Source organism: Lissotriton vulgaris, chromosome 7 (assembly GCF_964263255.1).
Source record: "Lissotriton vulgaris chromosome 7, aLisVul1.2, whole genome shotgun sequence".
NCBI classification, from domain to species: Eukaryota; Metazoa; Chordata; class Amphibia; order Caudata; family Salamandridae; genus Lissotriton; species Lissotriton vulgaris.
In genome coordinates this window covers 1,187,053,183-1,187,081,023 of record NC_141695.1, presented here as the reverse complement: position 1 = coordinate 1,187,081,023, position 27,841 = coordinate 1,187,053,183, and the positions used below count along the sequence as shown (strand labels likewise).

Here is a 27,841-nt window from a genome sequence, read left to right as displayed (position 1 = left end):
CCACCCCCCCAGGCATGTCACTCAGTCATCCATCGCTCTGTGGAGCATTGTACCCAGTCGTACAAGACAACAGACACAGTAATTCCAGTAGGAATGAATCTAACAAGGGGATGTTGTTGTGTTGGATGTTTCCAATCCCCCAAATTACAGTGGTGTGTCATGATGGCAACATCTAGGGCTCTATCTGGGATGGGGGTAAGTCAAAGGGGTTGAGCATTGACCAGTCCTAGTTCCTATCCACAGGCATGGGAGTTTCGGACTCCCTCCATGTGCATCATTTTTTTTAATTAAATTTGTACTTTATTACACCTTTGAGGCACACACACAGCCATCATCGCCTACAACCCGGAGGCCGGCGGCAGCAAAAGGTCACTCACAATTCCCTGAGTAAAGATAAGACACACAGCCATGGTACCAACAGCCCGGAGGCCTGGCGGCGTAACTGCAGTCGTAAAAGAAGCGTGCAGTAGCATCAGTCCATGGAAGCAGCAGATGATTGACCGCAATATGACAAAGGAAAGCCCACCCGGCTACGCCTGCGGTGTCAGTTCCAAACTCAGAGCAGTGTGCCAGGATGGGACGACCAGTGTAGGCACACAGTATCAACTGCCTGCAGACCCAGGGACGAGTCCTCTCAAGTGGGAAACCAGGAAAAGGTGTAAAAAAAAAAAAAAGGACCACAGCCCCCATTCAAACACAAGCCCACCCACCCCAAAAAACTAGCCAGACTACCTAAACCCGTGTCCACTCGCCCGCATCCACCATTCATCACTGTCACACACCCCACAATAGGGCCATGGGTGTCGACTCATATGCCCACGAGGGCGAAACTAAGTTCAGTGGGGATAGCGTCTATCCGCATCCAGGACAGCCGTCCCGAGCACCCCTCCAATGCATAGCACCGTTAAGACCAGGCACGATTCATCACTCACTCACAACACTGAAGCCTTCAACTACCATTCTCTTCATCCGCAGCCGCCGCAACCCCAACCTCCTGTAGCACATCCAATTCCTCCCCCTCAGGATCTGGCTCACCATCCTCTCGCGCGCTCTGAAACGCCCTAAGCAACCCCCAGAAGTTCTTGGGGCGACTCTTCGGGGGAAGTAGTTCACTATACACCTCTGATTGCGTGCAACAATAAAGTAAATCCGCCTCCCAACGCTTCTTCGTGGGAACCGGCCCCCGCATCCAACACAAGGCAACCAGGCGCTTTGCCATCAGTAACGCCATGTCCGCAAGCCGCCGCACTGCCACCGGCAGGGTTTTGGAAAATCCGAGCAATGCAAGCGCCGGGTCGGGCAAAATCTCCTCACCTAAAATAGTGCTGAGATCCGCAAAGACCTCCACCCAGTACTTATAAATAGCAGGACAAGTCCAGGCCATATGGAGAAAGTGAGCCGTGTGAAAGTGGCAGCGCTCACACTCCGCCGACTCCCTCAGCCCATACCTATGCAGCCTTTCGGGCGTGTAGTAGACACGCTGTAAGAATTTAAAGTGTATCAGGCGGTGACGACTGTTGAGCGAGATCTTTCTAGTGTTGGCAGAGCAATAACGCCACATTTCGTCAGAGATAGGAGTTTGGAGGTCAGCTTGTCAGGCCAATCGGGCCTTGGAGGGGGGGCACTGCCGATTTCTATCACCCAGCGTTCTTAGAGCCGTTATCAGTTTGCGAGAAGAGGGGGTCTTGATTACATATGTGAGCTCCGGCACTTCCTGCGGTTCAGCCAGTTCCGGGCCCAATGTGGCCAGCGCCGCTCTACGAACCCTATGGTATTGAAAGCTATGTAACAGCGTTGCCCCAGGGCAGGATTGAAGGACCTGTTGCAACGTCTTCAGGGTACCGTTTAAAAAGAGATCACCCATAGTGACAATACCCAATTCACGTAGCGCTTTCAGGACGCCTTTCTCTGTGAGCGGGGCCAACCAGACAGCCCACTCCACGCGGAGCAAGGGTGTGTACAGCAGCACACTCTCTCGGGAGGCAACCAGTGCGTGCCAAGCATGGTTCGTGGCTGCGATCGAGTCCAGATTGCCAACCTTCCGAACGGGTGGATAGCATACTGTGGCCGGGAGAGGGATGGGGTCTGCAAAGAGTCGCTCCAGTTTGACATGAGGGATGCCAGGATCCCCATGGATCCATGAATGAAGATGTGCTCCCTGAGCAATCCTGTAGTATCTCTCCAGGTCTGGAGCCCCAAGGCCCCCTTGTTCATACGGAAGCATGAGCGTTTGCCACTGCACCCTCGGCTGCTTTCCCCCCCATGCAAGGCGGATGAGCGTTTGAGTAAGTTGCCGGAAAAAAGCCTTGGAGAGGACCACCGGTATATTCGTAAATAGAAAAAGAAATCTAGGGAGCACTACCATCTTCATGAGCGCTATCCTACCCATGAGAGAAATTGGGAGTCTGGACCATACTTCGACATCATCTACCAGTTTGGAATAGGCGACCCCATAGTTCTCTCGTGTCAGGACCTCCGTGTCAGTATGTATGTGTATCCCCAGATAATGGATGGAGTCTGTGGTCCACAGTAATGGGTACTCCGAATCAAATGGGAGTGTCACCGGAGTCAAGGGCAACGCCACCGATTTGTTCCAGTTGACCCGAAGGCCCGATAAGGCCCCGAATCTTACCACTTCCCGCAGCACCGCAGAGAGGTTTGTCTCCGGGTCACGGACATATAGCAGAGTATCATCCGCGTATGTTGAGATACCAATCTGGTACGTCGGAAAGTTTATCCCTTCGAACCGATGATACTCTCGTATAGCGCAAGCGAGGGGTTCTGCCACCATGGCGTACAACAGCGGAGAGAGGGGACAGCCCTGTCGGGTGCCCCTTCCAATCTCGATAGGAGCAGTGACTAAGTTCCCTATCTTTAATCTCGCAGTGGGCTTGTAATATAGAGCTCCCAACATTTGTAGAAACGGTTCACCGAGTCCAAACTTACGAAGTACCCTAAGCATGAACGACCACTCAACAGAATCGAAGGCCTTTTCCATGTCTAAGAAGATGGCAACAGCCTTATTCTCCTGCTTGACATGTTGTATCGCGCCCAGTACCATGCGGATATTATAAGTGAGATTGCGTGAGGGGACAAACCCAGCCTGCTCTGGGGCAACCAGGCCCGGGACCAGAAGCGCCAAACGGGTCGCAAGTACCTTTGCATACAGTTTCGCGTCCACATTGATCAGCGACAGTGGTCGGTAAGAGCCACAATGATTAGGGGGTTTACCTGGCTTCGGGATGGTGATAAGTAGCGCCTCTCTAATGGATTTCGTCATGCTGCCCTGTTGACAAATATCATCAAACAGGAGCAACAAATACGGGACAAGTTTGTCCTGAAAGGCCTTGTAAAACGCCACCGTGAGGCCATCCGCTCCAGGAGCGCTACCGGATTTCATGCCCTCCAGTGCCTCCATTATCTCCTCCTTTTGGATTGGGGCCATGAGGAACTCCCTCTGCCAGTCGGCCAAAAAGGGCATTTGGATGTAACTTAAATAGTCGTCGATTTCCTCCTCAAGGTGGCCGTCCTTCGAAGAGTAGAGTGCCGTATAGTAAGCGTGAAATTCCGCAAGGATATCGCGCTCCTCCGCCACCACTTCCCCAGCAGCAGTCACTACTTCCTCAATAACCAATGGAGGTCTGGTGTTACGCATCAGTTTGGCCAGGAGAGCACCAGGTCGCTCCCGTTCCCCATACGCGCGCGCCGTGGCATATTTGCCCATGTGTTTAATTTCCCTATCCGCCTCCTCTTGAAATTCCTCTAGCAAAGACTGAAGTTTATCTGCGTCTGCAGCAGCACCCGAGTCTCCTGCCTGCCGTTCCAGATCGGTGAGCTGTGTTTCAAGCAGTTGCAGTCGGCGCCGTATAGCCTTGAGCACCCCAGAGTGTTTTGCCATAGTCATCCCTCTGATGTACACCTTAAATGCATCCCAGAGCACCTGAACGCTATCTACCGATCCCACATTAATTGAGAAGTAGGTCTCTATGTCCTCGGCTAGTTCCCCTCTGAAAACTTCATCTAGGAGGGAATACGGGGGGAACCTCCAGGTAAACGGGGGAATCCTCCTAGGAGGAGCAACCAGCAGTAAGAGTAGTGGTGAGTGGTCAGACAGTGTGCGAGGCAGCACCGTGCACCCCTTCACCGCATCAAGCAGGGAGCGGGAAACAAGCCAGTAATCTATACGTGTATGAAGGTTATGGTAGGCCGAATAATGGGTGAACCCACCCCGCCCCGGGTGTCTATGACGCCACACATCCAGCAAGTCAAGCTTCACACATTCCGACAATAGAAGCAATGCCGAAGCAGCCGGGGATCTAGGGGGGCCCGCCGATCTGTCCAATTCTGGGTTCAATACTAAGTTAAAGTCCCCCCCCCCACAGCATTCTAGAGCCCACAAACTGCCTACAGCTGTCTGCCAGCAACGCATAGAAATCCGGGGAATCGTAGTTGGGGCCATACACATTCACCAGCAATAGATCATGACCCTTCCCAACACATCGTGCAATCACATACCGCCCGTCTGGGTCTACCGCCACCCGCTGTAGCGACAATTGGGATTTGGGATTAGCCCAGGTGATTACCCCCCTGGAATGCGTGGTGAACCCTGCAGCAACACAAGCAGACCCAAGACCCCTCATCTGCAACATAGGACTGGACAGTGGCAGATGCGTTTCCTGCAGCAAAGCGAGGTCAATCCGGTGGCGCTGCAAGTACGCCAAAACCTTCCTGAGTTTACGGAAATCGTTAAGCCCTCTCACATTCGATGACAGCAATCGCAGAGAGCCCAGGGCGCTCTCTGGTTCTAGAGTCTCAGCGGTCGACATAGTAGTTTAGAGAAAACAGTAGGGCAGAGCAGACGATGCATCAGACACATTGCAGTAGTAGGCATAAACAGACCCCCCTCCCAGCAGACCCCGAACCCCACACAACATATCAGCAGCAGCACAAAAACAGAGCAAACAACTACCCACCTACAGCCGACCAACCCCAACCCGGTCAGACAGAGCATAGCACTACCCGCCCCGAACCCACCCAATACTACCCACTACAAACCCAAGACCCTCTAGAGAGTCAAAAGCCAAAAGCGCAGGGGCGGAGGTTCCCAGCCAGACAATGATCTGCTCAGAACAAGGACCAGGTACAACCATAGCTCCCCGCCCCACCCCCACTGCTTACAGCACCCCACCCCAGCCCCAGCAGGAAACCAAGCAGCGTGGTGAATAACCAGTCCCAATGTTCTACGGGCAGCACCTCCCCAAAACCAGAAACACAGCAGTAAATGTCAGCAAGAACCCAACCCAGTAGCACCACTCCAGGCCCAACAACCGTGGTTCAGAAACAGCAAAGAGAAGGCGCACCGGGCCACACAGTGCAACACCATCACCCACTATGACTTCAGCCAAACCTGGCTCTGGGGCGAAGGATAGATCACCCCTGGCCATCCAGAGACGCAGCCTCCTCCTCGTCTGTACGTTGACCCCTCGGGCTATTGCGCTGTTCCTTTGCCCATTCCTTAAGTGATTTTTTCAGGTCCGCTGGGTCGGTGAAGAAGTGCGAGTGCCCCTGTTTGTTGATCCGGAGCCTCGCCGGGTACAACATGGCATAGTCCAGCCCCATGTCTCTCATCTGCTTCTTATAGGGGGCGAAGCGCTTCCGTTCCTCTTGAACTCTCGCCGTGAAGTCAGGATAGAGGGAAATGTTCATGCCTTCAAACTGAAGTTCCCCTTTCTCCCTCGCCAGCCGCAGTGCCAAATCACGGTCCCTGTAATTCAAGAGTTTGGCAATGCTCGGCCGCGGTGGGAGGCCAGGCTGCGGTTTGGGACCCAGAGTGCGATGGGCCCTCTCGACGATAAACATGGGGGAGAAGACGTCCTCCCCCAGCAGCGTGTGTAGCAACTTCTCAACGAACAGTTCCATCTTGCCAGTGTTGGTGGATTCCGCCACCCCAGTGATGCGAACGTTGGATCGCCGTGAACGCGCTTCCAAGTCCTCTGTTTTGTCCTGTATGACCTGGAGCAGGCGACCGAACTGCTTACGGTCCTTGTCCCACTCCGTTTGGGCCTCCTCCTCTTCCGTCAGCCTACGCTCCGCCATATCCAACCTCTCAGCATGTTTCCCCGCTCTCAGACATCCGGTCCATTCTGAAGGATAAAGCGTCAATTTTAGTGCCAATCGCGGACATACTCTCCTGCAAGCCCTTTTCCATGGTGCAGAGCATTTCGCGAATGTCCGCGCAAAGCGAGCTATCAGCCGCCTGCGACGAGGTCTCCGGAGGAGCCCCCTCCGCGCCCCTCGGCTTCCGCTGCTCGAACGTGAGTTTCGGCTGGTTTCTGTCGCCCTTTCCCATGGCGTTGCTCACAGTGTGTTGAAGAGGCAAAGAGCCAGAGCCGGCACAATGCAGGGGGGGCGCCGGGGAAGCGAACTCCGTGTAGCAGCCCGGCGCGTAGCAAAGTATGGAGGCTAAAATGGCGGTCGCAGGCGAGACCAGGGGGACGATCTCAACCCCCAGACACTCGCCGCCGTGCAGGTCTCACCGCAGGTCGCCGAAAAGCGCCAGCACACTCCAAAAACACGTCCCAGCACCTGTGCCCTTCCAGGCCCCAAGCAGGCCAAAGTAGAAATGTCACCCGCCAACCGGCGTCCGTAGGATGCAATCTCCCGCCGCCGGGCTCCCGGGCCTCTCCGGAGTGCCCCGGGCCTCCGCTGTTAAGACACAGGTGACACACTTGTAGGAGCTGTGCGACAGAGTTCAATGACCCAAGCGCCGGTGCAAACCAGTCCAGGAGAACCACAGGATAGGAGGCAGTCCGGGAGCCCGGGGCCTCACAGGAACTCCACGCCGCACGTAGCGCTACGTAGGTCGGGCAGCTCCAAGGATAGCCCGTGGATTGTGGCCTGGTCCGCCACGCCAAACTCCGCCGGTCCGTTGATCGATGCCACCACCGATCTCGATCCGGGAAGGTGCCCCCGCCAGCTCTGGGGATCGTAGAAGCGAAATCTGCCCCCGCTAGGGCCAGCAAGGTGTCAAAAAGGATATCTTTGTCGGATATTAAAGGGGCTCGGGCGAGGAGCTCAGCTCTCACACGTCTTTCATGGACGCCAGCAAGCTCCGCCCCCCCCCCTCCATGTGCATCATTACTTAAGAAAATTAAACATTCCACAAATGGAGGCACCTGTGTTGCAGAGCTCAGGCGAAAGCTGCATTTTGCAGCTCGTACAGTCACACTCCCTAGCAGGAGACACGTGCTCTAATTTACATTTCCCACTTGACCGCTTTGTGCAATCATGTGCAAATTGCATCTATAAGTGCTGCAACTTGTTCATGTGCTATATGGCCTTTTCAGGACCCAAAAGATGTGAAAATGGAGGTTAATTGGCATTAAGGACACAATCACAATCAGGGGCAAAGCTAACCTGTCAGGAAGCAAATCCAACAAATAGGCTGGTCAAGCCAGAATACAGAATGCTGGTCTGTTTTAACAATAGAACTGGGAGTTGTAAAAGGTGAATTCCTCTTTCAGTTCCTCGTACACCTTTATATGATACTATTCCCATATGGCCCCAAGTCTCAAGAAACTGATCCGATTGCATTGCTTGAAGCCCCCGACATAGCGTGGTCTCCCAAGGAGGTTTACTGTCCCTCCCTGTGCAGCTGAAAGTTCTTTAGAAATGTCACCCTGCGGATAGTGGGGAGTGGAAGCGTGTTCCATCGCCTCATGTCTCCTTACCATTAGCAAACCTAGAGTGAAAGTAGGAAAATGGCAATGTGTGTAAAAAAATAAAATGTAAGGAGTTACCCACAATGAGTCTCAGTAGGTAAACTTGCTCTCCATTAAATTGTAGTACTTATCTGTTTGCCTAATTTGTCATCCGTAAATAGAAATATGGAATTTGATAACAGGCGAGGACATCAAGCTCTAGTGCGATTGTCCATGCCTGCACTTGAAGGGACAGATTTAGCTATTTACCGTTATTAAATCTATTACGATGTTCCACTGTTTCTGTTATGACCCTTTTCTAAATAACTGTTTTTGGCTCCAGTAACTCAGGATTTTTTAATAAATCTCTTATTACAAATGCTTGTATTTTCACTGATTATTCCCTATACACATAAAGATTGCAATTATATATTCTTCCCGCCTCACCCTCTATTCATATAGTAGTCACCAAGGCGTATGATGGGGGCTTTTGTTATGAACCAGCCATTGCTAGATCCTTGAGTCTTGCCCCAATAAAATATTTAGGGGAGATGTCTTGAAACAATGTATATGTGCCCAATACTACTATGTAACTGATAAACCTATCTACCAAGACCGATTTTTATAAAACTGTTTCTTAAATTAGTTTTGTTTGTTTTCTTTCTCATATTCTTTCCTAGTGGCCTTAAAGGTAGAAACATATTTTTAGTGGCTGCCACTCTGAGACCAGAGACGATGTTTGGGCAAACTAACTGTTGGGTGCGCCCTGACATGTCATACATTGCCTTCGAGATCGCCAACAATGACATCTTCATCTGCACACAGCGGGCAGCACGAAACATGGCCTACCAGGGCTTCACTAAGGACAATGGTGTGGTTCCCGTGGTCAAAGAGCTGATGGGAGAGGTCTGCATTTCAATTTCATTGCATGTATAACAGCACTGACTATATTCTCCTTGTAGATTTTGGTGTATCGCACGTTAAATGGGTCAGACCGGTTACTTTGCTACTAACGTTGGCACTGTTGGATGAATCTGCATCACATTTTACACAAAAATACATATTTCTCTTTTGTTTGATACTTTCAACATTTCATAGAAAAGACAAAATTGCAGGAAATCCAAGTTCCATATTTACATTTTCTGAAAAAAGCTGCAGGATGGAAATATACTAAGGTGGCATTTGCCGAACGGCCTTTTTTCTGTGAGGTGTGTTAAATTTGGTGCACATTCATTCAGTAGATTACCGTTTACATTTTACAAAACGTATACATATGGGAACTTTCTGACGTTTGCAGGTGTCAACAGACTTCAAAAAAGCATGAATGCACGTTGGATTTATTTTCCTTTCCTGACCTGACAAATGTTCTTCCCCTGCTATTTGATGAGGTTCACAGACCTGCCTAAACTCTGCACTCCATTGCTAAAAATAATTTTCTTGGACCACTGTGGGGTGCAGGTTGATGACTCCCCACCCCCCACGCATTGCTGGGGTGATCTTCAGAGTAGTGGAACATATCTTTCAAGTCCAGAAAAAAATGCCCCTCCTTAACTCTGGTATGAAGGGTAATGGGTAAGTTTTTCTTTAGAAAAAAATTTGGGGTTAGATGGTCTTGTTATAAATCTATCCTATATCTCCTCCCTGGAACCAAATTGTTTACCAACAGAAGTATGTCCTACGCACTCGGCCATTCCTGCCCTCCAGTAGTCCGTGTCACAAACTGTGCAGCACCCTCTCTTTATTCAAGATCTCTGAGTTCCTTCTGAGCCGGCACATGGGCCAGGTCTTCATAGGGGATCTCTGAAGTCCACATCCTCCCATCCTATGTCTAGCAATGTTTAACATTGTCCTTTCTAGTTGGTAGTGCTCCCAGTAAACATTAAGTATGACTTAGGGATCTGGCCATTGGGTACTGAGGTTAGGGTGAATGGGCACAGATCATAGAGAGTGGAAAGACTTCAGTTGCATTGAACACATGTCCTTTCGTAGATTCTATAAAGATAAGAAGCTTCAGTGACACTGTTGGCAAATAAATGTTCTCACCCAAGTTCTGTAGTGAAGGTAGGCTGCTGCAGCTTCGCTCAAGTGTAACGCATGTTCATCACTGACCTAAGCTTGTGTTCTGCTCTGAGGCTTTGTGTGTCCTCACCACATACGGAAAAAATTAAAACAGTTCCACTCTTACTTAATACATGAAGTAGTGTGGCTCACTGGTTAGAGGCGGCAGACCCGAGAGCAGAGGACGGCCCGGGACCAGGGTTCGATTCCCGGCGCGGCAGGTTTCTGGACCAGGGTCAGCGGACTCGATAATTCTCTCGCCTCGGTGCCCACTCTGATCAGCGATCACACTCGGCAACTCTGGGCATTAGCTTGCCTCATCTTCACTAACGGCCCCACCAGACCGCCGGGGATGCCTGGTCTCACCCTGGAGATACCCATTAAGGGACCATCTCTCAGGGAAGCCAGGAAGGGTTTCGCAGTGGTCGAAGCGCATTGGGACCCTACGGGTAAGTAGTGCGCTATATATATATAAATGCCTATACATTACACATTTTCGTACACACATCAACTGCGTTTGCTGCACTGGCGTTCCACTTTTTTTTTTAAAGTAATCTCTTTCTTGAGTCTTTATTTCAACACAGAATTATTGTTTCCGCCTAACAGTCTGTATTTCCATCACTTTGACAACAGTTGGTCCTCTTGCGAGGGGTCCCACATGTATCTGAATGTTCAGCTCGGGCTGGTCTCTAGTTTGTGTACATGTCTTTTTCTTTGGAGGCAGTCAGTCAACCCCTTCTTGATATCTTTTCCGCACCCTCAAATTCATTAGTGTTTCCTTAGGCATCCGTGGGATTCGTATACGGGTCTCTCGCGTATACAACACAAGATCATCTCTGCCCTCTAAGCTCCCTTCGGTGGGGCTCTCACGTGGCGCAAGAGGCGTTCGATGTCTCTTGATCTATTGCCAGACAGACCTAGTTTGATGAGGGCTCTCTCAACATGGGTATATCCCTGCTCGTCTACCTGGTGGAGAAGGGCTACTTTGGGGGTTAGGTGGATTGGGCCTCCTAGGATGGCTCCTAACATGTCTTCCACCACTCTCCGATATTGCAGAAGGATTTTACAGTCCCAGACTTTGCGTATAAAGTCACCCTCCAAGATAATGCATCCGAGGCATTGGGGGTGGGGGTCAGAGGTTCCATAAATGCTCCACAAGCACTAGGGGTCAGGTATATTTGGTGTAAGTGTTTACATTGTATAAGACAAAAGCTTGTTGTCTCTAAGCCCCATCAATGCCACATTGCCCATTCTGTGTCATCTAGCAGGCCCAGATCAGTCTCCCGTTTATTCTGTAGCCTTGAGAAGGAGTCGGGTATATTCATCAGTACTAGGTATTTCTAAAGTATGGAGATTCAGCTTTTTGGAGGTTGGGGGCGAATTGATCCATCATGATTTTTTACTCTAATGGGCTAAAAGTCTGGGAGGTCCTGAGCGGGATGAGTTAGGGTCTGAGGGCATGTCGGAAGTTTATCTGTCATAAGAATTGAGTGAGTTTGAGACAGAATTCAACTGGGAGATCTTTGTAGTGTTTTATGCTGCTTCCATGTACTAAGTGACCCAGCGTGGTGAGGCCTTGGGTGACTCACCCATGAAATCCCTGTAGAGACGTGACCTCCAGTAGTAACGTGCTGTGCCATAGGGAGGTTTCCCACATCAGTTTTCCTTCCCATCCTATGCAGATCAGGCCTCTAAATCCCTATTGGTGCTTTCATCAACGAGAAGGGGCCCTTGTACAGCCGCTACCCCTTATTTGTACTGAAGTATGGGGTGGGGTACCTATATGCCAGCAATTGCTGTGGTACGCTGGGTATTAATGTGTGTCAAAGAGCCAGTTGTTTTAATATGAGTAAGTGTGAGGCCTAATAATAGGAGAGTAAGACGACCATCACCAGTCCTCAGTCAAATGTGGATTTGCAGCATTTGTTAAACGCCACCCGTAGTGGTCCTCCCCCCAGTTGAAGGATTTGAAACCCGATTGAAACAACATGATCTTTTTCAGGACTTTGTATGAATAGTATTATATGGCGTATAGCAAGTTGGGAAGGGTCATCCGTTTAAGCATCACAACTCTGCCCATAATTAAGAGTGGCAGTGGGTCCCATTTGGCGAGGTCCTGCTGTGTATTCATCAACAAGGACATGAGGTTGTCTGCTTTTGTCTGGAATCTTGTGGTCCATATTTGTACCCTGAGATATCAGAAGCCAGTGGTTGCAATTGCTAATCCAGCTTCCATGGCTCACCTCTCAGTCCGTTTCGAGTGTCCGATGGGGGTATGGCTTCGTTTTTCCCCAATTGACCCTGAGGCTGGAGCAACGTCTGAATGTTCACTTTTCAGTCAATAGACAAATCACAAATCACTGTTTGTTTTCTTCTCTTCTTTCTTTTATTTCATGCGTTGATCGTTCATAAAACCTCCTAGCCGACACGTGTTTCGTCTAAAATGGCGTTAATTCACAGACTTCTTCAAGGCTTAAATTGAATAAATTCGGCCTCTAATCTCCTGTTCAACACCCCTGCCACACCGTCAATGGGGTTTAGTTGTCCTCTTGGTCTATTTTCCGTTGTTTTAGCCCGTGGGTAGTGGGTAAAATCAATCTCTCTCCATACAATATTAGTCGGGTATTTTCCTCCTGTGACGATATCTCGTCTTCTCCAAAACCGGGTTCCTGGCCAGGAACCCGGTTTTGGAGAAGACGAGATATCGTCACAGGAGGAAAATACCCGACTAATATTGTATGGAGAGAGATTGATTTTACCCAAGAGGACAACTAAACCCCATTGACGGTGTGGCAGGGGTGTTGAACAGGAGATTAGAGGCCGAATTTATTCAATTTAAGCCTTGAAGAAGCCTGTGGATTAACGCCATATCAGACGAAACACGTGTCGGCTAGGAGGTTTTATGAACGATCAACGCATGAAATAAAAGAAAGAAGAGAAGAAAACAAACAGTGATTTGTGATTTGTCTATTGACTGAAAAGTGAATTTTCGTACTAGCTCAGGACATTTGTTGTGTTGTGTATTAGGGCATTGACTGGTTCATGCCTGTTGTGTTTAGATTGGTGGTCTAAACTCTGTCCTTGGAGCTTTCATATATTTTCTTATCCTGATTATTATCACTGTTACCCAGCGCAATTATAACCCAACCACCAATTTTCCTATTTGCTAACGTCTGAATGTGTCCAGGATGTGCATTACTGCTGGTCTGCAGGTATATCAGAAGGTCATCAGCGTATGCGATACCCGGTTCTTGCTGGCTTCAGTCATTGGAACCCTGGAATAATGTTGTCATCCCTGTTTATATAAGCAATTCACAGTATCTGGCAACAATGATGTAGAGTGGTAATGACATGGTGCCTCAGCCACCCTAATAAATGCAGTCGCAGAGGGCCATGAAGCATCACTGCGGCATTAGTTAGTTTGATACAAAAAGAAAATATTTAGTGTGAGAATGTCTAAATCTCATAAATCCTGTGTGTGTATATAGCATTCATCCAAGAGAATTAGTGTCAAACGTAAATCAAAGTAAGCCTAACCTATAGCAAAAAAGTTGTTTTTACTATAGCAAAGTATGTATTTTTTTTATTTATATTGTTTTTATGTTCTTTTGTAAAGAGCTCATACGGTTGGTTGGGTGGTCACTACTGAGTACTGTGCCAAACTATTGTTTTGGTGCCACAAGATTAGAGGAGAGAGTTGAACAAGGTTGAGCAGACAGATCTATATGCCTGAACATCCGCCGGGTGGGTTTGAGTAGAAAGCACGTTGTGGGAAGGAGTCTTGAGGAAGAAGCCGCTGCATGAGTAAGTCCTTCCTTGAACATTTGTTTACGTATGCAGATAATACAGCTTCAGAAAAAAAGTGCAAGTAGTGCCAACGCAACAATATGAGAAAACCATCTTAGAGTATTGATGCTCTGTTGTTCATGCAGGGCCATTATGAGAGAACCATAATCCAAGCCCATAAAGAAATAGTAGAACCTAACCTTACAATATAAAACAGAGGAACGTTTAGAGGCTTAAAAATAAACAGGCTCTGCCGACATTTTTTTTCCTAAGAATCTAAGTGAAATGTCACAGCAACTAATCATATGGAGGTCTCTGAATGGGGATTGTGCTCATGTTTATGAGACCATTACAGTGCAGAGGTTTCAATTTATGTGTCCTGTGCCAGGTCTCCTTCCCTGCTTTATGGTTCTCTTCTTTTGCCTCTAGGACATTCTGGGAGCTGCACTGTCTGCTCCTTTAACATCCTATAAAGTGATCTATGCGCTGCCAATGCTCACCATTAAAGAGGATAAAGGTAAAGAATACTCTTTCACCACACAGTTGTCCTACACTACAGCGTATGTCTGCACTGACTGACTTCAATGTCTTTTATTCTTTACAAGGTACTGGGGTGGTCACCAGCGTTCCCTCTGATGCCCCAGACGACATTGCAGCGCTTAGAGACCTGAAGAAGAAACAGGTTGGTTTGTATGTTCTAAAAATATTGATCTTATTTATTCCGGTCAACAACAGAACTGCAAGAATAGATTATTAAACATCTGGAAATTAATTGCCTAAGATTAGACATTTCTCTAACGTTTTTAACTTTACCTTTCAGCTCTCCTTGAACCATATCATAACATAAGAAGTTAAAAACACACAAGTTGTAAAAAAACTTGTTTTGTTATACATGTTCTTATACATTTTATATATGTATATGCGTATAGCATAGTGACAGTAATTGGGTGTTGAGTGATATGAGACCGTCAAGTAATATAGGAATGTCATAGAAAAGGAGTAATTTGACTTTGTAAACCGGCATTTAAAGTCATGTTTTATTTATCACAGTATGCTGTAGATGTCTTTGAAAGGGTGTTTGCGTAACTTGTATCTCTCCACCTGCTATTCAGTGGCCTTTGCAGGAATGGTCTGTTACTATTTTCTTGCTTCTTGCCTGTAACTAGTAATAAAAACGAAGAGAAAAAAAGGCACATTTTTAATTTCTGTTCCAAACATTTTGTGTGTATGCTTCTTCAACAGATTATGTCAAAGTGAATGGGCAATGATCATACTTCTAATTATTTGAAGGGCCCAATGTGGATGTTTCCCAAGAAAAATCATTGACATGCTTTTCATGTTTTTCAATTAAGATCTGAAATATTTGTTACATTTAGCTAGCTATTGCGCTTCTTTTCGCACTCTCTATTTTGTTTTTAGTTTGGCGAGATTACCCCTCCCCATTACCTACGGCATATTTTCTCACTTTTTCTATCATTGCTGTATCTTGAACTATGATGTTGTTTTTGAGTAGGTCAGGTTTAATGTTGAAGTTTCACTACGCGTATTATAGTTTATTAATGTGTTGTCTAATAGAGGCAACTGGAGGCTTTACATAACATAAGTAGTAAAACATGTACCAGAAAGTGGGCACCTACATATGTTAAGTAGTCATAGTCCTGATGGCATACCACCTCTGATGTAAGAAATGTAGATACACTGGTGCATATTAATAAGCATTTTTGGCCTCTTCATGTAGGGCATGCTTAATGAGCGGTTAAGCTTGTCATTTATTTAGGTATCAATTATTTTATTGATAACATTAAGAATTGATAAATAATCGCAAATACAGTGACATGCAAGTCCAGCCACATGCAAGCCCAGTGTATACCCATATAGAGATATAAGCGTTGATTATGATACATGCACCAATATCAAACAATACTTATATATAATATTGAAGAGAGGGCTGAGAGAATAAGCTATAGAAGTAAGAAAGTAAAGAAGAATGGAAGAAGGAGAGCGAAAAAAGGGAAGAAAGTGTGGGAGATGGGAGAGAGGGGAGGGCGGGGTAGTGAGTACAGTGGTGCTAATGAGGAAGAAGCAAGAGTCTAAGAGAACTATGAGGGACGGGGGCATCTTGCAAAAAGGGAGACCATATAAGAAGAAAAGTATCTGCTTTTTCTATTAAATTATAAATAATATTTTCATCTGAGGCAGTACTGTACATCTCTGCAAGCCATGCCTCATGTGACAGCAATTGTGGAGAGTGCCAATGTTGCAAAATGCGGATTCTGGCTGCTGTATAGGCAGTAATTAGCAATCGATGAGCATGGTGGGTCAATTCTAGAATGACCGATAAGTCTTGGAGGAGAAATATGGGGTCTGGGAATGGTGAGGGCAAATCCATAGATTCCCGGGTTGTAGACTGTACTAGTATCCAGAAGGGGTGTATGGTGGGACAATCTGGCAAAATATGGACTATGAAACAGGACGCATGATCACATCACCAACAGGCATTCTCAGGGAGCAATTTGTAGCCTGGAAACGCTCCGGGGGCCAGTGCCAGCCCTGAAGGATCTTAAAAAGACTGAGTTACATCCGCACCTCATGGACTTGTTCTAGGGACTCCAAAAGTTCTGTTCAGTCTTCTTCGTAATATTCCATCTGCAGACGAGCTTGGCAGGTTGTTCTGTGGCTAGCCAATTGTGGCTGAGAATAAAGGTGAGAAATCAGGAGGATATATAATCAAGACATCACGCCTTTAAACGGACCCTGTGTGTTGAGGTAAGAAAGCACCAGGGAACAGTGAATGGTCCAGGGTTGGGGAACTATTTTTTTTCAGCAGACAATTACGTAGTTGTATATATCGCTATTGTTGGGTATGTGACAAGCCAAATAACTCCTGTAGCATCTCAAAGGTCTCACCACCAGAGATCAAGTCCTTAAGAGTCAAAATCCCAGCTCTGCACCAAGGACCGCAGTCAAACATGGTCCCTCCTATAGGAATGCCAGTATTATTCCAGGAGGGAGCTTTGTCATGAAGATGCCCATTCACCAAAAAAAGCGTGTGGCCCTCATCCAGGCAGCGTACATGGCTTTCAGTATGAGATTGGGGGAGGGGCCAGGAAGATAGAGGGCTTGTATTCTCAACGATGCCTCCTGGAGTCTGCGTTCGATCATAACCCACAACAGAGAGTATTGGACGTGGAGGTGCACGTATGCCATTTGTGCCAAATGTAGGGCAAAACAATAATGTCCACAGAGGGCTAACCCTCCTGCTGATCTGTGGGCAAGTAGCTTCCGAATTGCCAGAGGAGGTCTCGCTGAGCCCCAGATGAAGGCCTTAATGGTCTTATCTATCCGATGGAGGGTCGAGAGGGGTAGTAATTGGGAAGCATGCTTAATACATATGTGATTCCGGGAAGGGTAACCATTTTCACCACTTGAGTCTGTCCCCAGAGAGAGAGATATTTGCTCCATTAATGGGTCCAGATTATCTGCCACCATGCATTCCATGCCCCTGTTTACTAGAATACCCAGATACCTAAGGTGGGAAATCTTCCACTAAAATGCGTAATCAGCTATGGCGGCGCGGGCGGTGATCCACGGCAAGGCCTCACTCTTTCCTCAGTTCACTTTGTATCTGGATACTGCTGCAAAGGCATCCAGTCTGACAGCGCAGGGATGGAGGACGGTAAGTCCGACAAGGTAAGTAAAATGTCCTCTGCATATAGCTAAAATGTTGAGGTACCTCCGGGCATTGGAATATCTATTATCCTATATGATTGGCCCATGGACGCTGTTAAAGGTTCCATTGCAAGTGTGAGAAGTTGGCCTGGTATATAATGCTCACTAATTCTTAGTGATCACTTTGTACCATGCCAAGCAACCCTTATGATGATTGGCTGTAATTCAACCTTGTAGACCAGTTATCCTAGTGGTAACGTGGACAAAGCAGTCTTAGGCTAAACTCTGAAAGGCATGTGAAGCCAGCTGTATTACCATACACAACCCCCTTGAATACCAAATGAAAGGGACACCACACAGATATATATTGAAAATATATATTGATTTATTAACTATAAAATCCCCTGGACTCTTTATGAGCACAGAAGCACAAGCGTTAAATCACAAGACAGTTTAAAATACACAAAAGTTGCACAATATGGATGAGCCCTAGGGGCCACCTAAACCATATACTAAGAAAGTGGTATAAGAGATACCAATCAGAAAGGGAACAGGCCTAGGGCCTTGGGAATTGCTGGAGCTATTCGAGACTAGTAGTGACTAAGTCGGGAAAGGCCCGCGGGACTCGGGTGCAGTGTTCAAAGTGCACGCACTTTCCAATGTAAAGTCTATGGTGCGTAAAAAGTACAAAGTTAGATAGTTAGGAACCTTCCGAGTGACCTAGAACGCTGAAACTTAAGACACAGGCCCTTGAGATGTGTACCAGTGTAGGAACACCGGCGGAGCTGAGTTACCTCACCCACAGGAAGCGGGTGCACAGGGTCGAAGTAGTGTCGGGTTTCGTCACGATGGTCGATGGTGCTTGGAGCTGAAGATGCTGCAGGCGGCTCGATGTGAAGAGTTCCGGTGGATCCAAGGGTGGATCTGAAGTTGTGAAGACCTGAAAGCAGAGGGGACAATGTTCAAAGTCACTAGCCAGTGACTACCGTGGAACCAGATTGGAACCAGGCGATGTCGGGTGCAAACAGGCGTTGTCGGGTAGCTTCTCTCTGCAGCCACGTGGACACCGGGGGTCGAGGACGTCCAGGAGTCGGTCACGAGCTGTCCCACGCAGGCTTCTCGCTGTTGGCGGTGTCGGCAACTTGATCGGAGCAAACAGGCCTTGGCTAATGCAAGCCATGCAGGAATCGAAAGATGCTTAACACTCGGACCAGCAAGGTCAGAGCGAGTGCTCCTTTTCACAGGAGCTTGGGTGAGTCTGGAGCAACCAGACCCGCTGTGTAGTTCGTCGGTTTCGTCACCAAGATGGCCGCTGACCACGTGGCTAGTGGCCGGGATGGCGCGTCGAGTGGCACAATGCAAAAGGGCCCCACGCAGATCGTGGAGATGCTGGAGGGCTCTTCTTCAGTGCAAGGGCTGCTCGGTGTTGGGGGTTCTCAGTCCCCAAAGCACAACGTCGAGGATGCCTCAGATGCTGCGCAGTCAGCGTTTCGAGTGTCTTCCAAGAGGTCCGGTCCCACGTCACTCGGTGCCTCCACGGGTCCCTTCTTTGCAGGGACTGTGGATCGGGCTCTGAGAGGTCTGGAAGTCTGGTTCTTGTCGGGCTCTTGGCTCGGGCTCCGGCGGGAGGCGGCGGCAAAGCAGACGTCGAGTTGCTGGTTGGTGCCTGTATTCACAGGGTGGCCGCTCCTAGGCCACAAGGGAGATTCTCTTCAGTCTTCTGAGCAGCAGAATGTCGAAGTCCAGTCTTCTTCTGTATTTCAAGTTGATTCAGGATGATCTGCTGTGCAATGGCACTGCTCCCACTCTTATTCCCAATCTGAGGGGCGGATCACCTACTAGGTCCCTCCTCTGGGTGGAACCAGGAAGGGGGGCGGTTACACCCCCGTTCCTTTGTCCAGCTCCTCGCCAGGCCTGGGTCTGGAAAGTCCCAGGACCGGTTTGGACTGGCTTATGCACGGGGACACCCTGTGTGCCCCGGGCATGTCTGTTTCTATTCAGCCCTGTCCTACCCAATACACAAAACCCTGTCTGGGGTGGTGCTCGCACCTCCCAAGGCAGGAAACCCTTTGTCCAGGCCACCATTTGCCGAGTTTCGGTCAGCAGCAGGAGGCCAGACTCGTGTCTGTGGTGGCAGCATCCATTTTGTGATGCTGAGGCTCTGGTTAACTTTAACCGGGGTTAAGGCTACACACATGTCGTGTCCCTCTAGAAGGGTGGAATGCTATCCCCGTCGACAGAACTGTCGAGGGGATAGTATTCCAATTCGTATGACACCTTACTCGACATGTTTTGATAAAGCCAAACCAAAGATAGCAAATAACCGCGAGGATTATAATGCACTTAAGAGTATATGGTATGGCATTATCCCGGAACAGCTTAGGGAGTGGTTCCCGACAGCTGCAGACAGGCTCAGCTCATGCTAGAGCACCATCTCACATATTTCCAAGCACTCTGCCTCCAGGATTGATGAGGCCTTCCATAGGAGTGGCTGATAGGAACACATGTGTCCAGTTTAAGGGTAGATATAGGGATACTATATCTAAGTAAGAGGTGATTACACCAACTTACCCCAGCTGAGTGATCAGCCAGTTGTGTCAAATATGGAGGCCAGGCCAGGGGTGGCACAATACATGCTGCAGCCCCTGGTAGGCCTTGGATGCACCTATGCCCTGGGTACCTATGGTACACTGTTACAGGGGCCTATAAGGTGAACCAATTCCAATTGTGTTATGCACCTAAGGGACATGGAGTCCATTTTAAGGAGAGAGCAATCAGCCTGGGGCCCTGAATAGCAGGATCCCAGGCCAACTAAGTCAAAAACCAGCTAAACACCAGGCAAAAAGTTTGGGGGTAACCATAGTCAGATATCCACCTTCCTACAGCAAGGAGAAATAACAGCGAGGAGATTGGGCAATCTTGGCAGATACTCCTACAGACTGGGAAGGGTTCAGATAGAAAGCCCCCACAATTGACCTGCCCTGAGGGGGAATCGTAGAGAGCCATCTCACCCTGGAGATAAAGTCCTCACCAATGCCAAATTTCCAGAGCATGGGAAACAAATAGACCCATTTTATCCTGTCAGAGGCCTTTTCTGTATCAAATGACAGTGCCAAGGCCTCATCCGGAAGATCCTCTGCTAGCCACACCACATGAGCTAGTCTGTAGAGATGATTGCGTGTGTATCTTGATGTTTCCATTTAGCAGGGATATGGGTAATAACTTCCATGAAGGAGATGTTCTTTTCCTTGTTTGGGTAGGACCGAAATCAGAGCCCTGTTGCCCAATATACCCAAAGAGCTCGAGCAATCAGCCTCAGTGGTAAAGTCATCATAGAGTAGATTCACTACCTCAGTTTTGGTCCATTTATGGAACACTGCCGGGAAACCATCCTCACCTCTGGCTTTCTGATAATGTAAATCCGAGATAGCCTGCTCTATCTTCTCCTTGGTGATATCGCCCTGAAGCAGCTGCCTGCCGTCCTCTGAGAGGCACGGTAAGCGAAAACCTTCCAGGAAAGTGTTTATCTGATCTGTTTCTTGAACAATTTCAAGGAAGACGTGGGTCTTGTAATAGTATGCAAATTTAAGATTGTCATTTGTATTGTTTTGCTTTTGTTGGCAGCTGCGCTAGAAAATGTGTAGTGTCTTTTTTTGTAAATAACTGTGTCTTTTATATTGTTCCTAGGCACTCCGAGCGAAGTATGGAATCAAAGATGAGATGGTGTTACCTTTTGAGCCAGTACGTAGAGTCCATTATATTATAACTGTAGACATTTTTTTTTACATTTGAATAATGTCCTTTAACCTCCATTTTTTTGTTTTCCGTGCTCCGCCATTTTATAGTCTTGATTAGGTCTCAGCCCCGTATAGTTTTAGTGATCCATATCTTTCTTTTGGTCAAATATCCTCCTTTTTGACTGTCTTTTTAGGTCGAGCCTTGGCAGCGCATGCGTTGCTCTGTGAGCCATGCTGTATTAGAGGATGTACTTGAAGCCCCGCCCACTCTCCGCCCATATTTGCCTTTGGCTTGTGTGATTGTCCTTCGTAAATGCTGGCTTCTCATTCGTTATTAGGCTTGTTAGTTGCACCTTAGTACCGCCTTGCCTTAATTTGTAACCCCCCATGAAGACTGAACCTTTTAATTCGGTTGTTACACGGTACGTCTTGTAAGCACTATTTTCTTTAATGAGTTTCGCTTACGGCAGGAGGGTCTCTCGTGCAGTTGTGACCACCAGTTTGTTTATTTAACTCGCAAACGAGGAGCTCTTCAGGGGCCATGGGAGTCAGAAGGAGGCAACTCAGCGATGCCTCCAAGCATTTGGAATGCAATATGCCTCGCATTTGCGAGAGTTTAAGCTATTGCATTGTCTTTTATTTATGGTTTAAACACCAAAACATTAATAAAAGGCATTTAATTTGCAATGCCAATAGCTCAAACACATACAAATGCGAGACCTGTTACATTGCACATGCTTGTTAGGTAAGATCTCATTGGCTGTCAACTACATTCTTCTTGCTCGCTCCCCTGCATCAGACTGTCACAAAAGTGGCGCCCTCAGACCAGGAGCAACAATGCTGCTCTACTAACCTTTCACTGTGTACTGTGCTGCAACCTTACAAATCTGCATATTGATATTTAAGGTGTACGCTCTGTTGAACACCTGTTTTTATTTAAACCCATAGCCTATGAATCTAGCTGAGTCAGCAGCAGGGTGAATGGTTTACAAATCGGAGCAGCATTCGCTCAGTTCTTTTATAAGCCCTAATTTACCTGTCCATTAAGTATTAGAATAAATATACCTCACTAGGCCGGCAGAGAGACGTGTGGTTTCTTGAAGGGGCACCCATTGTTCGCTGAGGCTTGCTTGATAACATTAATTTCTCCCCTTTTTCACTGATTTTTAGGTCACTGATTTCTGGTTCTTATCCATTCAGTTCAAACTGTAGCTTTGAACCAACCAGACATCAGTGTGCTTTATGCTCTCATGATATGCAGGTCCTAATGAACTGCAGTGAATCTGCCCCCTCTGGTACTCAGGAAAGTTGAGTAGTCTTCAGTCAATGCCAGATTTCTTTTATGTGCACCATTAGGGTGAATTTTTGAGCAAGCATTGTGGTAAATCTAGCCTAAAATCCATATGCTTACATCTAGTTTCAATTCAGCATATCGAAACTGACAGTTGGAACATTATATTCATTGTGTAAACGAGCAATTGCCCACTAAATAATTGTGTACTTTCCCCCAGTTTTTAGTGAGGCTTGAGCAAGTGCTATGCAATACTGGAAAGGGCACTATTGAAATGCCTTTGTCCTGTAGTGAGTTATCGCATTTTTTAATGGGTTGAAGGCAACTATTTATAAAACATTTGTACTGAGGAAAGTACTTAATGTGATTTAAATATATGTAGATTAAGGTAAAGAATTGTCCTGCTGTGCTTTCAGTGCATCTATATACAAACTGTTGCCTCAGATACTCCATGTATACAGTAGATTCTACTGTGAATGCATACGTATAACAGTGCATGTTAGTGTAAACAATAAGTACTGCCCCCCGCCACCTACATGAAGATTGAGGTTGGGGCTATTCATTGTTCCCCGCCTCAATCCCAATTGAGAAGGAAGGCCTAAGGTGGCAACTGGAAGGCAAGCTGCGAATACTGTGCTGACACAAGCACAGTATACATTTCTCTGCCGTACCTTATCAGAGGACCTGCCGACGCTCCACTTTCTGCCTGCTAACTTGCATCTCGCCGAGGGAGGACAGGTGCTGGTGTTCCGCTCTCCCCTCGCCGCTGCACGCCATCAACAGCCGCCGAGAAGGGGAGAGCGAGAGGTGGAAAAACTACCTTGCCCAGCAGCCCTTGGGAGAAACCGGAAGTCGGAGCCCTCAGCAGCGCGCCAGGCGGCGCATTCAAAACAAGCTCCACATCGGTGGAGCGGGGGATACATTTCTCTGCCGTACCTTATCAGAGGACCTGCCGACGCTCCACTTTCTGCCTGCTAACTTGCATCTCGCCGAGGGAGGACAGGTGCTGGTGTTCCGCTCTCCCCTCGCCGCTGCACGCCATCAACAGCCGCCGAGAAGGGGAGAGCGAGAGGTGGAAAAACTACCTTGCCCAGCAGCCCTTGGGAGAAACCGGAAGTCGGAGCCCTCAGCAGCGCGCCAGGCGGCGCATTCAAAACAGGCTCCACATCGGTGGAGCGGGGGATACATTTCTCTGCCGTACCTTATCAGAGGACCTGCCGACGCTCCACTTTCTGCCTGCTAACTTGCATCTCGCCGAGGGAGGACAGGTGCTGGTGTTCCGCTCTCCCCTCGCCGCTGCACGCCATCAACAGCCGCCGAGAAGGGGAGAGCGAGAGGTGGAAAAACTACCTTGCCCAGCAGCCCTTTGGAGAAACCGGAAGTCGGAGCCCTCAGCAGCGCGCCAGGCGGCGCATTCAAAACAGGCTCCACATCGGTGGAGCGGGGGATACATTTCTCTGCCGTACCTTATCAGAGGACCTGCCGACGCTCCACTTTCTGCCTGCTAACTTGCATCTCGCCGAGGGAGGACAGGTGCTGGTGTTCCGCTCTCCCCTCGCCGCTGCACGCCATCAACAGCCGCCGAGAAGGGGAGAGCGAGAGGTGGAAAAACTACCTTGCCCAGCAGCCCTTGGGAGAAACCGGAAGTCGGAGCCCTCAGCAGCGCGCCAGGCGGCGCATTCAAAACAGGCTCCACATCGGTGGAGCGGGGGATACATTTCTCTGCCGTACCTTATCAGAGGACCTGCCGACGCTCCACTTTCTGCCTGCTAACTTGCATCTCGCCGAGGGAGGACAGGTGCTGGTGTTCCGCTCTCCCCTCGCCGCTGCACGCCATCAATAGCCGCCGAGAAGGGGAGAGCGAGAGGTGGAAAAACTACCTTGCCCAGCAGCCCTTGGGAGAAACCGGAAGTCGGAGCCCTCAGCAGCGCGCCAGGCGGCGCATTCAAAACAGGCTCCACATCGGTGGAGCGGGGGATACATTTCTCTGCCGTACCTTATCAGAGGACCTGCCGACGCTCCACTTTCTGCCTGCTAACTTGCATCTCGCCGAGGGAGGACAGGTGCTGGTGTTCCGCTCTCCCCTCGCCGCTGCACGCCATCAACAGCCGCCGAGAAGGGGAGAGCGAGAGGTGGAAAAACTACCTTGCCCAGCAGCCCTTGGGAGAAACCGGAAGTCGGAGCCCTCAGCAGCGTGCCAGGCGGCGCATTCAAAACAGGCTCCACATCGGTGGAGCGGGGGATACATTTCTCTGCCGTACCTTATCAGAGGACCTGCCGACGCTCCACTTTCTGCCTGCTAACTTGCATCTCGCCGAGGGAGGACAGGTGCTGGTGTTCCGCTCTCCCCTCGCCGCTGCACGCCATCAACAGCCGCCGAGAAGGGGAGAGCGAGAGGTGGAAAAACTACCTTGCCCAGCAGCCCTTGGGAGAAACCGGAAGTCGGAGCCCTCAGCAGCGCGCCAGGCGGCGCATTCAAAACAGGCTCCACATCGGTGGAGCGGGGGATACATTTCTCTGCCGTACCTTATCAGAGGACCTGCCGACGCTCCACTTTCTGCCTGCTAACTTGCATCTCGCCGAGGGAGGACAGGTGCTGGTGTTCCGCTCTCCCCTCGCCGCTGCACGCCATCAACAGCCGCCGAGAAGGGGAGAGCGAGAGGTGGAAAAACTACCTTGCCCAGCAGCCCTTGGGAGAAACCGGAAGTCGGAGCCCTCAGCAGCGTGCCAGGCGGCGCATTCAAAACAGGCTCCACATCGGTGGAGCGGGGGATACATTTCTCTGCCGTACCTTATCAGAGGACCTGCCGACGCTCCACTTTCTGCCTGCTAACTTGCATCTCGCCGAGGGAGGACAGGTGCTGGTGTTCCGCTCTCCCCTCGCCGCTGCACGCCATCAACAGCCGCCGAGAAGGGGAGAGCGAGAGGTGGAAAAACTACCTTGCCCAGCAGCCCTTGGGAGAAACCGGAAGTCGGAGCCCTCAGCAGCGCGCCAGGCGGCGCATTCAAAACAGGCTCCACATCGGTGGAGCGGGGGATACATTTCTCTGCCGTACCTTATCAGAGGACCTGCCGACGCTCCACTTTCTGCCTGCTAACTTGCATCTCGCCGAGGGAGGACAGGTGCTGGTGTTCCGCTCTCCCCTCCCCTCAGTCACCTATGAATGACAGGCCGGGGGGAGACTTGTCTGCACTATCTATTGACCTGGAACTATGGGGTCGCTACGTAAGCCCAGCTAAAGTGGAATCTTTGGAGCAGTTTAAAGCTCCAGGGGGTGCCACCCCTTCTGGGTTACTGCTGTATAGTAGCACCCCTTCGTTAAATGGCCATGAAATATCTGACTTGTTAAACACCTCCAGGAGCCCCGATCTTAATCTCCTGGATAATTGTTGCACTGTGGAAGCACGAGAAAAGCCGATCTCTGAGTCCATGATCGCGCTGGAACAACTCCTAGCCTCAATCTTACTGCTTCTAGGGAAATTTGTAGGCAGCTCGGACTGTATTCTTGAATCAGTCACTCAAATTTTAAAGACATTGCTGCAGAAATCGCCGGATATGAGTAAGGCCTCTCCCCCCAAGTCTGAGCATTACTTGTCTGAGGGGAACACCAGAGATACTAGAGGGGAACTGGATAGGAAGAATGAATTGCCTACTCTGGATCCTCACAAGGATATGCCCCTTACTGCAGCTCCCAACTGTATCAAAAATATAGTCCTGGAGATAGAGGAGGAGGATAAAGCTTTGTCTCTCCCTAAAACGGTCCAGGAGTTATTTCCTATCTTCGTGCCTGAGTGCGGAAAAGAACCCCTGGACGACAAACTAGAGGTAAAAGAAGAAAGGGGAAAAAATGGTAAACAAAAAATTAACAAAGCCAACAAGAGGAAACCAATTCGAAAATACAGAAAGAAGAAGCAGCGGAGGATTATTTTCCAAAAGATCACAGCGCCAAGGGAGAATGATGAAAGGAATGTGGAACCCTCTTCTACTTCCTTAAAGGTGGACATGGACGTGAACTTAACTGCTTTAACCTCTGTAGAGGGGGAAAATGAACAATGTAGTCTGTTTATGCAGGAAGCTACACCGCCAATAGGGGGCTCTCTCCCATGCTCTCCTTCACGGAGCGCACTAGGAGTACCAATCTCTTATCCAGCTGGGGCTCTTAATCCTTTGGCCCCCCCCTTTGCTGTAACACTTGAATCGGAAAATCATTGTCCCCCGGCTCGTTCTGTAAATATTTCTAAGGCCCCGGTGGACGTGCGTGTATTAGATTTTGTACCCTTATTTGATACTGACCTTTTGTTAAATAGAGCTTGGCTTCTCAAACGTTTTAGTGAGGTTGAAAGTCTCTATCATATTCAATCTAGAGACATAGAATTGGTGTCTCTGCTGGGTGGAAGTAGGGTATTGAGTATACGGGTGAAATTTTATTCGCCTATTATAACAAATTTGATACTTGAACAAGCCGAAAACTTTCAGCGTTTAGGTATTGACATTCTCCCTATCTCCAACCCAGGCAAGCCAAATCTTTTATGTAATCAGGGGTTTGGGGGTGGTGAGCAAAACGGGGTAACCTCTCCCCTGAGAGACCTGAAAATTTGGGTTTCCAGGGGAAAACGTTCAGTTTCGCATGTGAAGCCACTTTCACTAATTGAGAATTCCTCACTCATAGATGATAATAACCGGTGGAATTGGCTCCATAGTGCATTATCAACAAAAACGAAGGATAACCCCAAATTGTTTCACCATCTTTAACACCGCATTAAATATAATTTCCTGGAATGCGGCCGGATTCCACAGCAGCCCAAAGAAACTTGCTTTTTTATCTACTCTGGGGGCTGATATATTGTGCATTCAGGAAACATGGTGCATTGATATGTTAACTCCTTCAAAAGATTTTTACGTTTTGGAAGTTCCAGCTGCGCCCTCTAAGAAAGGGCATGCCAGGGGGGGGGATCGCCTGTTTATTGTCAAATAAATTTCAATGGAGATTCTCCCATTATATTGACCCCAGTAGACTTTTCCACACAATAACATTAGAAAATCTGTCCCATGATGGTAAAACATATCCCATGGTCATTTTTAATGTGTATATACCCCCTGAGGAGTGTTTTAATGATAATTTACAGCAGGTTCTCCAGTATATGGAACAGATAAAAAACTCCCCACCTTTCCCTGTAATTTTGCTTGTAGGTGATCTGAATTGCAAAATCTCAAATGCTAGTCTAAAACTCTTCAGGAATAAAGTTAAGGAAGAGGTACATTTTATCCCCCAGACGCTTTTTCCAGAGAACCTGTTGACAAATAAAAGAGGGAAGATGCTGTTAAAAGAACTAGCGATTGGGGATGGTATTATCTTAAATGGAAGATTTCCATCTGACGTCCCCGCCAATTATACTCACAAATCCCCCTTTGGGTCGTCAATTTTGGACTATGCTATTGCCGACTACGGCCTGTTTCCCCATATTCTGGACCTAAAGATTATACCTACGCCACTCAGCGATCATAGTATATTGCTTTTAACAGTGTCTTTAAATTCTTTGAATACGGCGTCTTGGTCGCTTAATGGCAATGAGGTTACCTTCCATGCCTCTTCTGGAAG

The 27,841-nt window shown here is 48.5% G+C and overlaps 1 protein-coding gene across 1 annotated transcript in view; it reads left to right on the top strand.

The window, feature by feature from the left end:
* The window catches only part of LARS1 (leucyl-tRNA synthetase 1), a 232,182-nt gene that overhangs the window by 90,482 nt on the left and 113,859 nt on the right, over positions 1–27,841 (top strand). The window contains exons 10-13 of the mRNA XM_086931659.1: positions 8,381–8,606; positions 13,974–14,061; positions 14,150–14,226; positions 20,901–20,954. Of these exons, the coding sequence (XP_086787785.1) occupies positions 8,381–8,606; positions 13,974–14,061; positions 14,150–14,226; positions 20,901–20,954 (445 nt within the window). The remainder of the gene's footprint in view (positions 1–8,380; positions 8,607–13,973; positions 14,062–14,149; positions 14,227–20,900; positions 20,955–27,841) is intronic.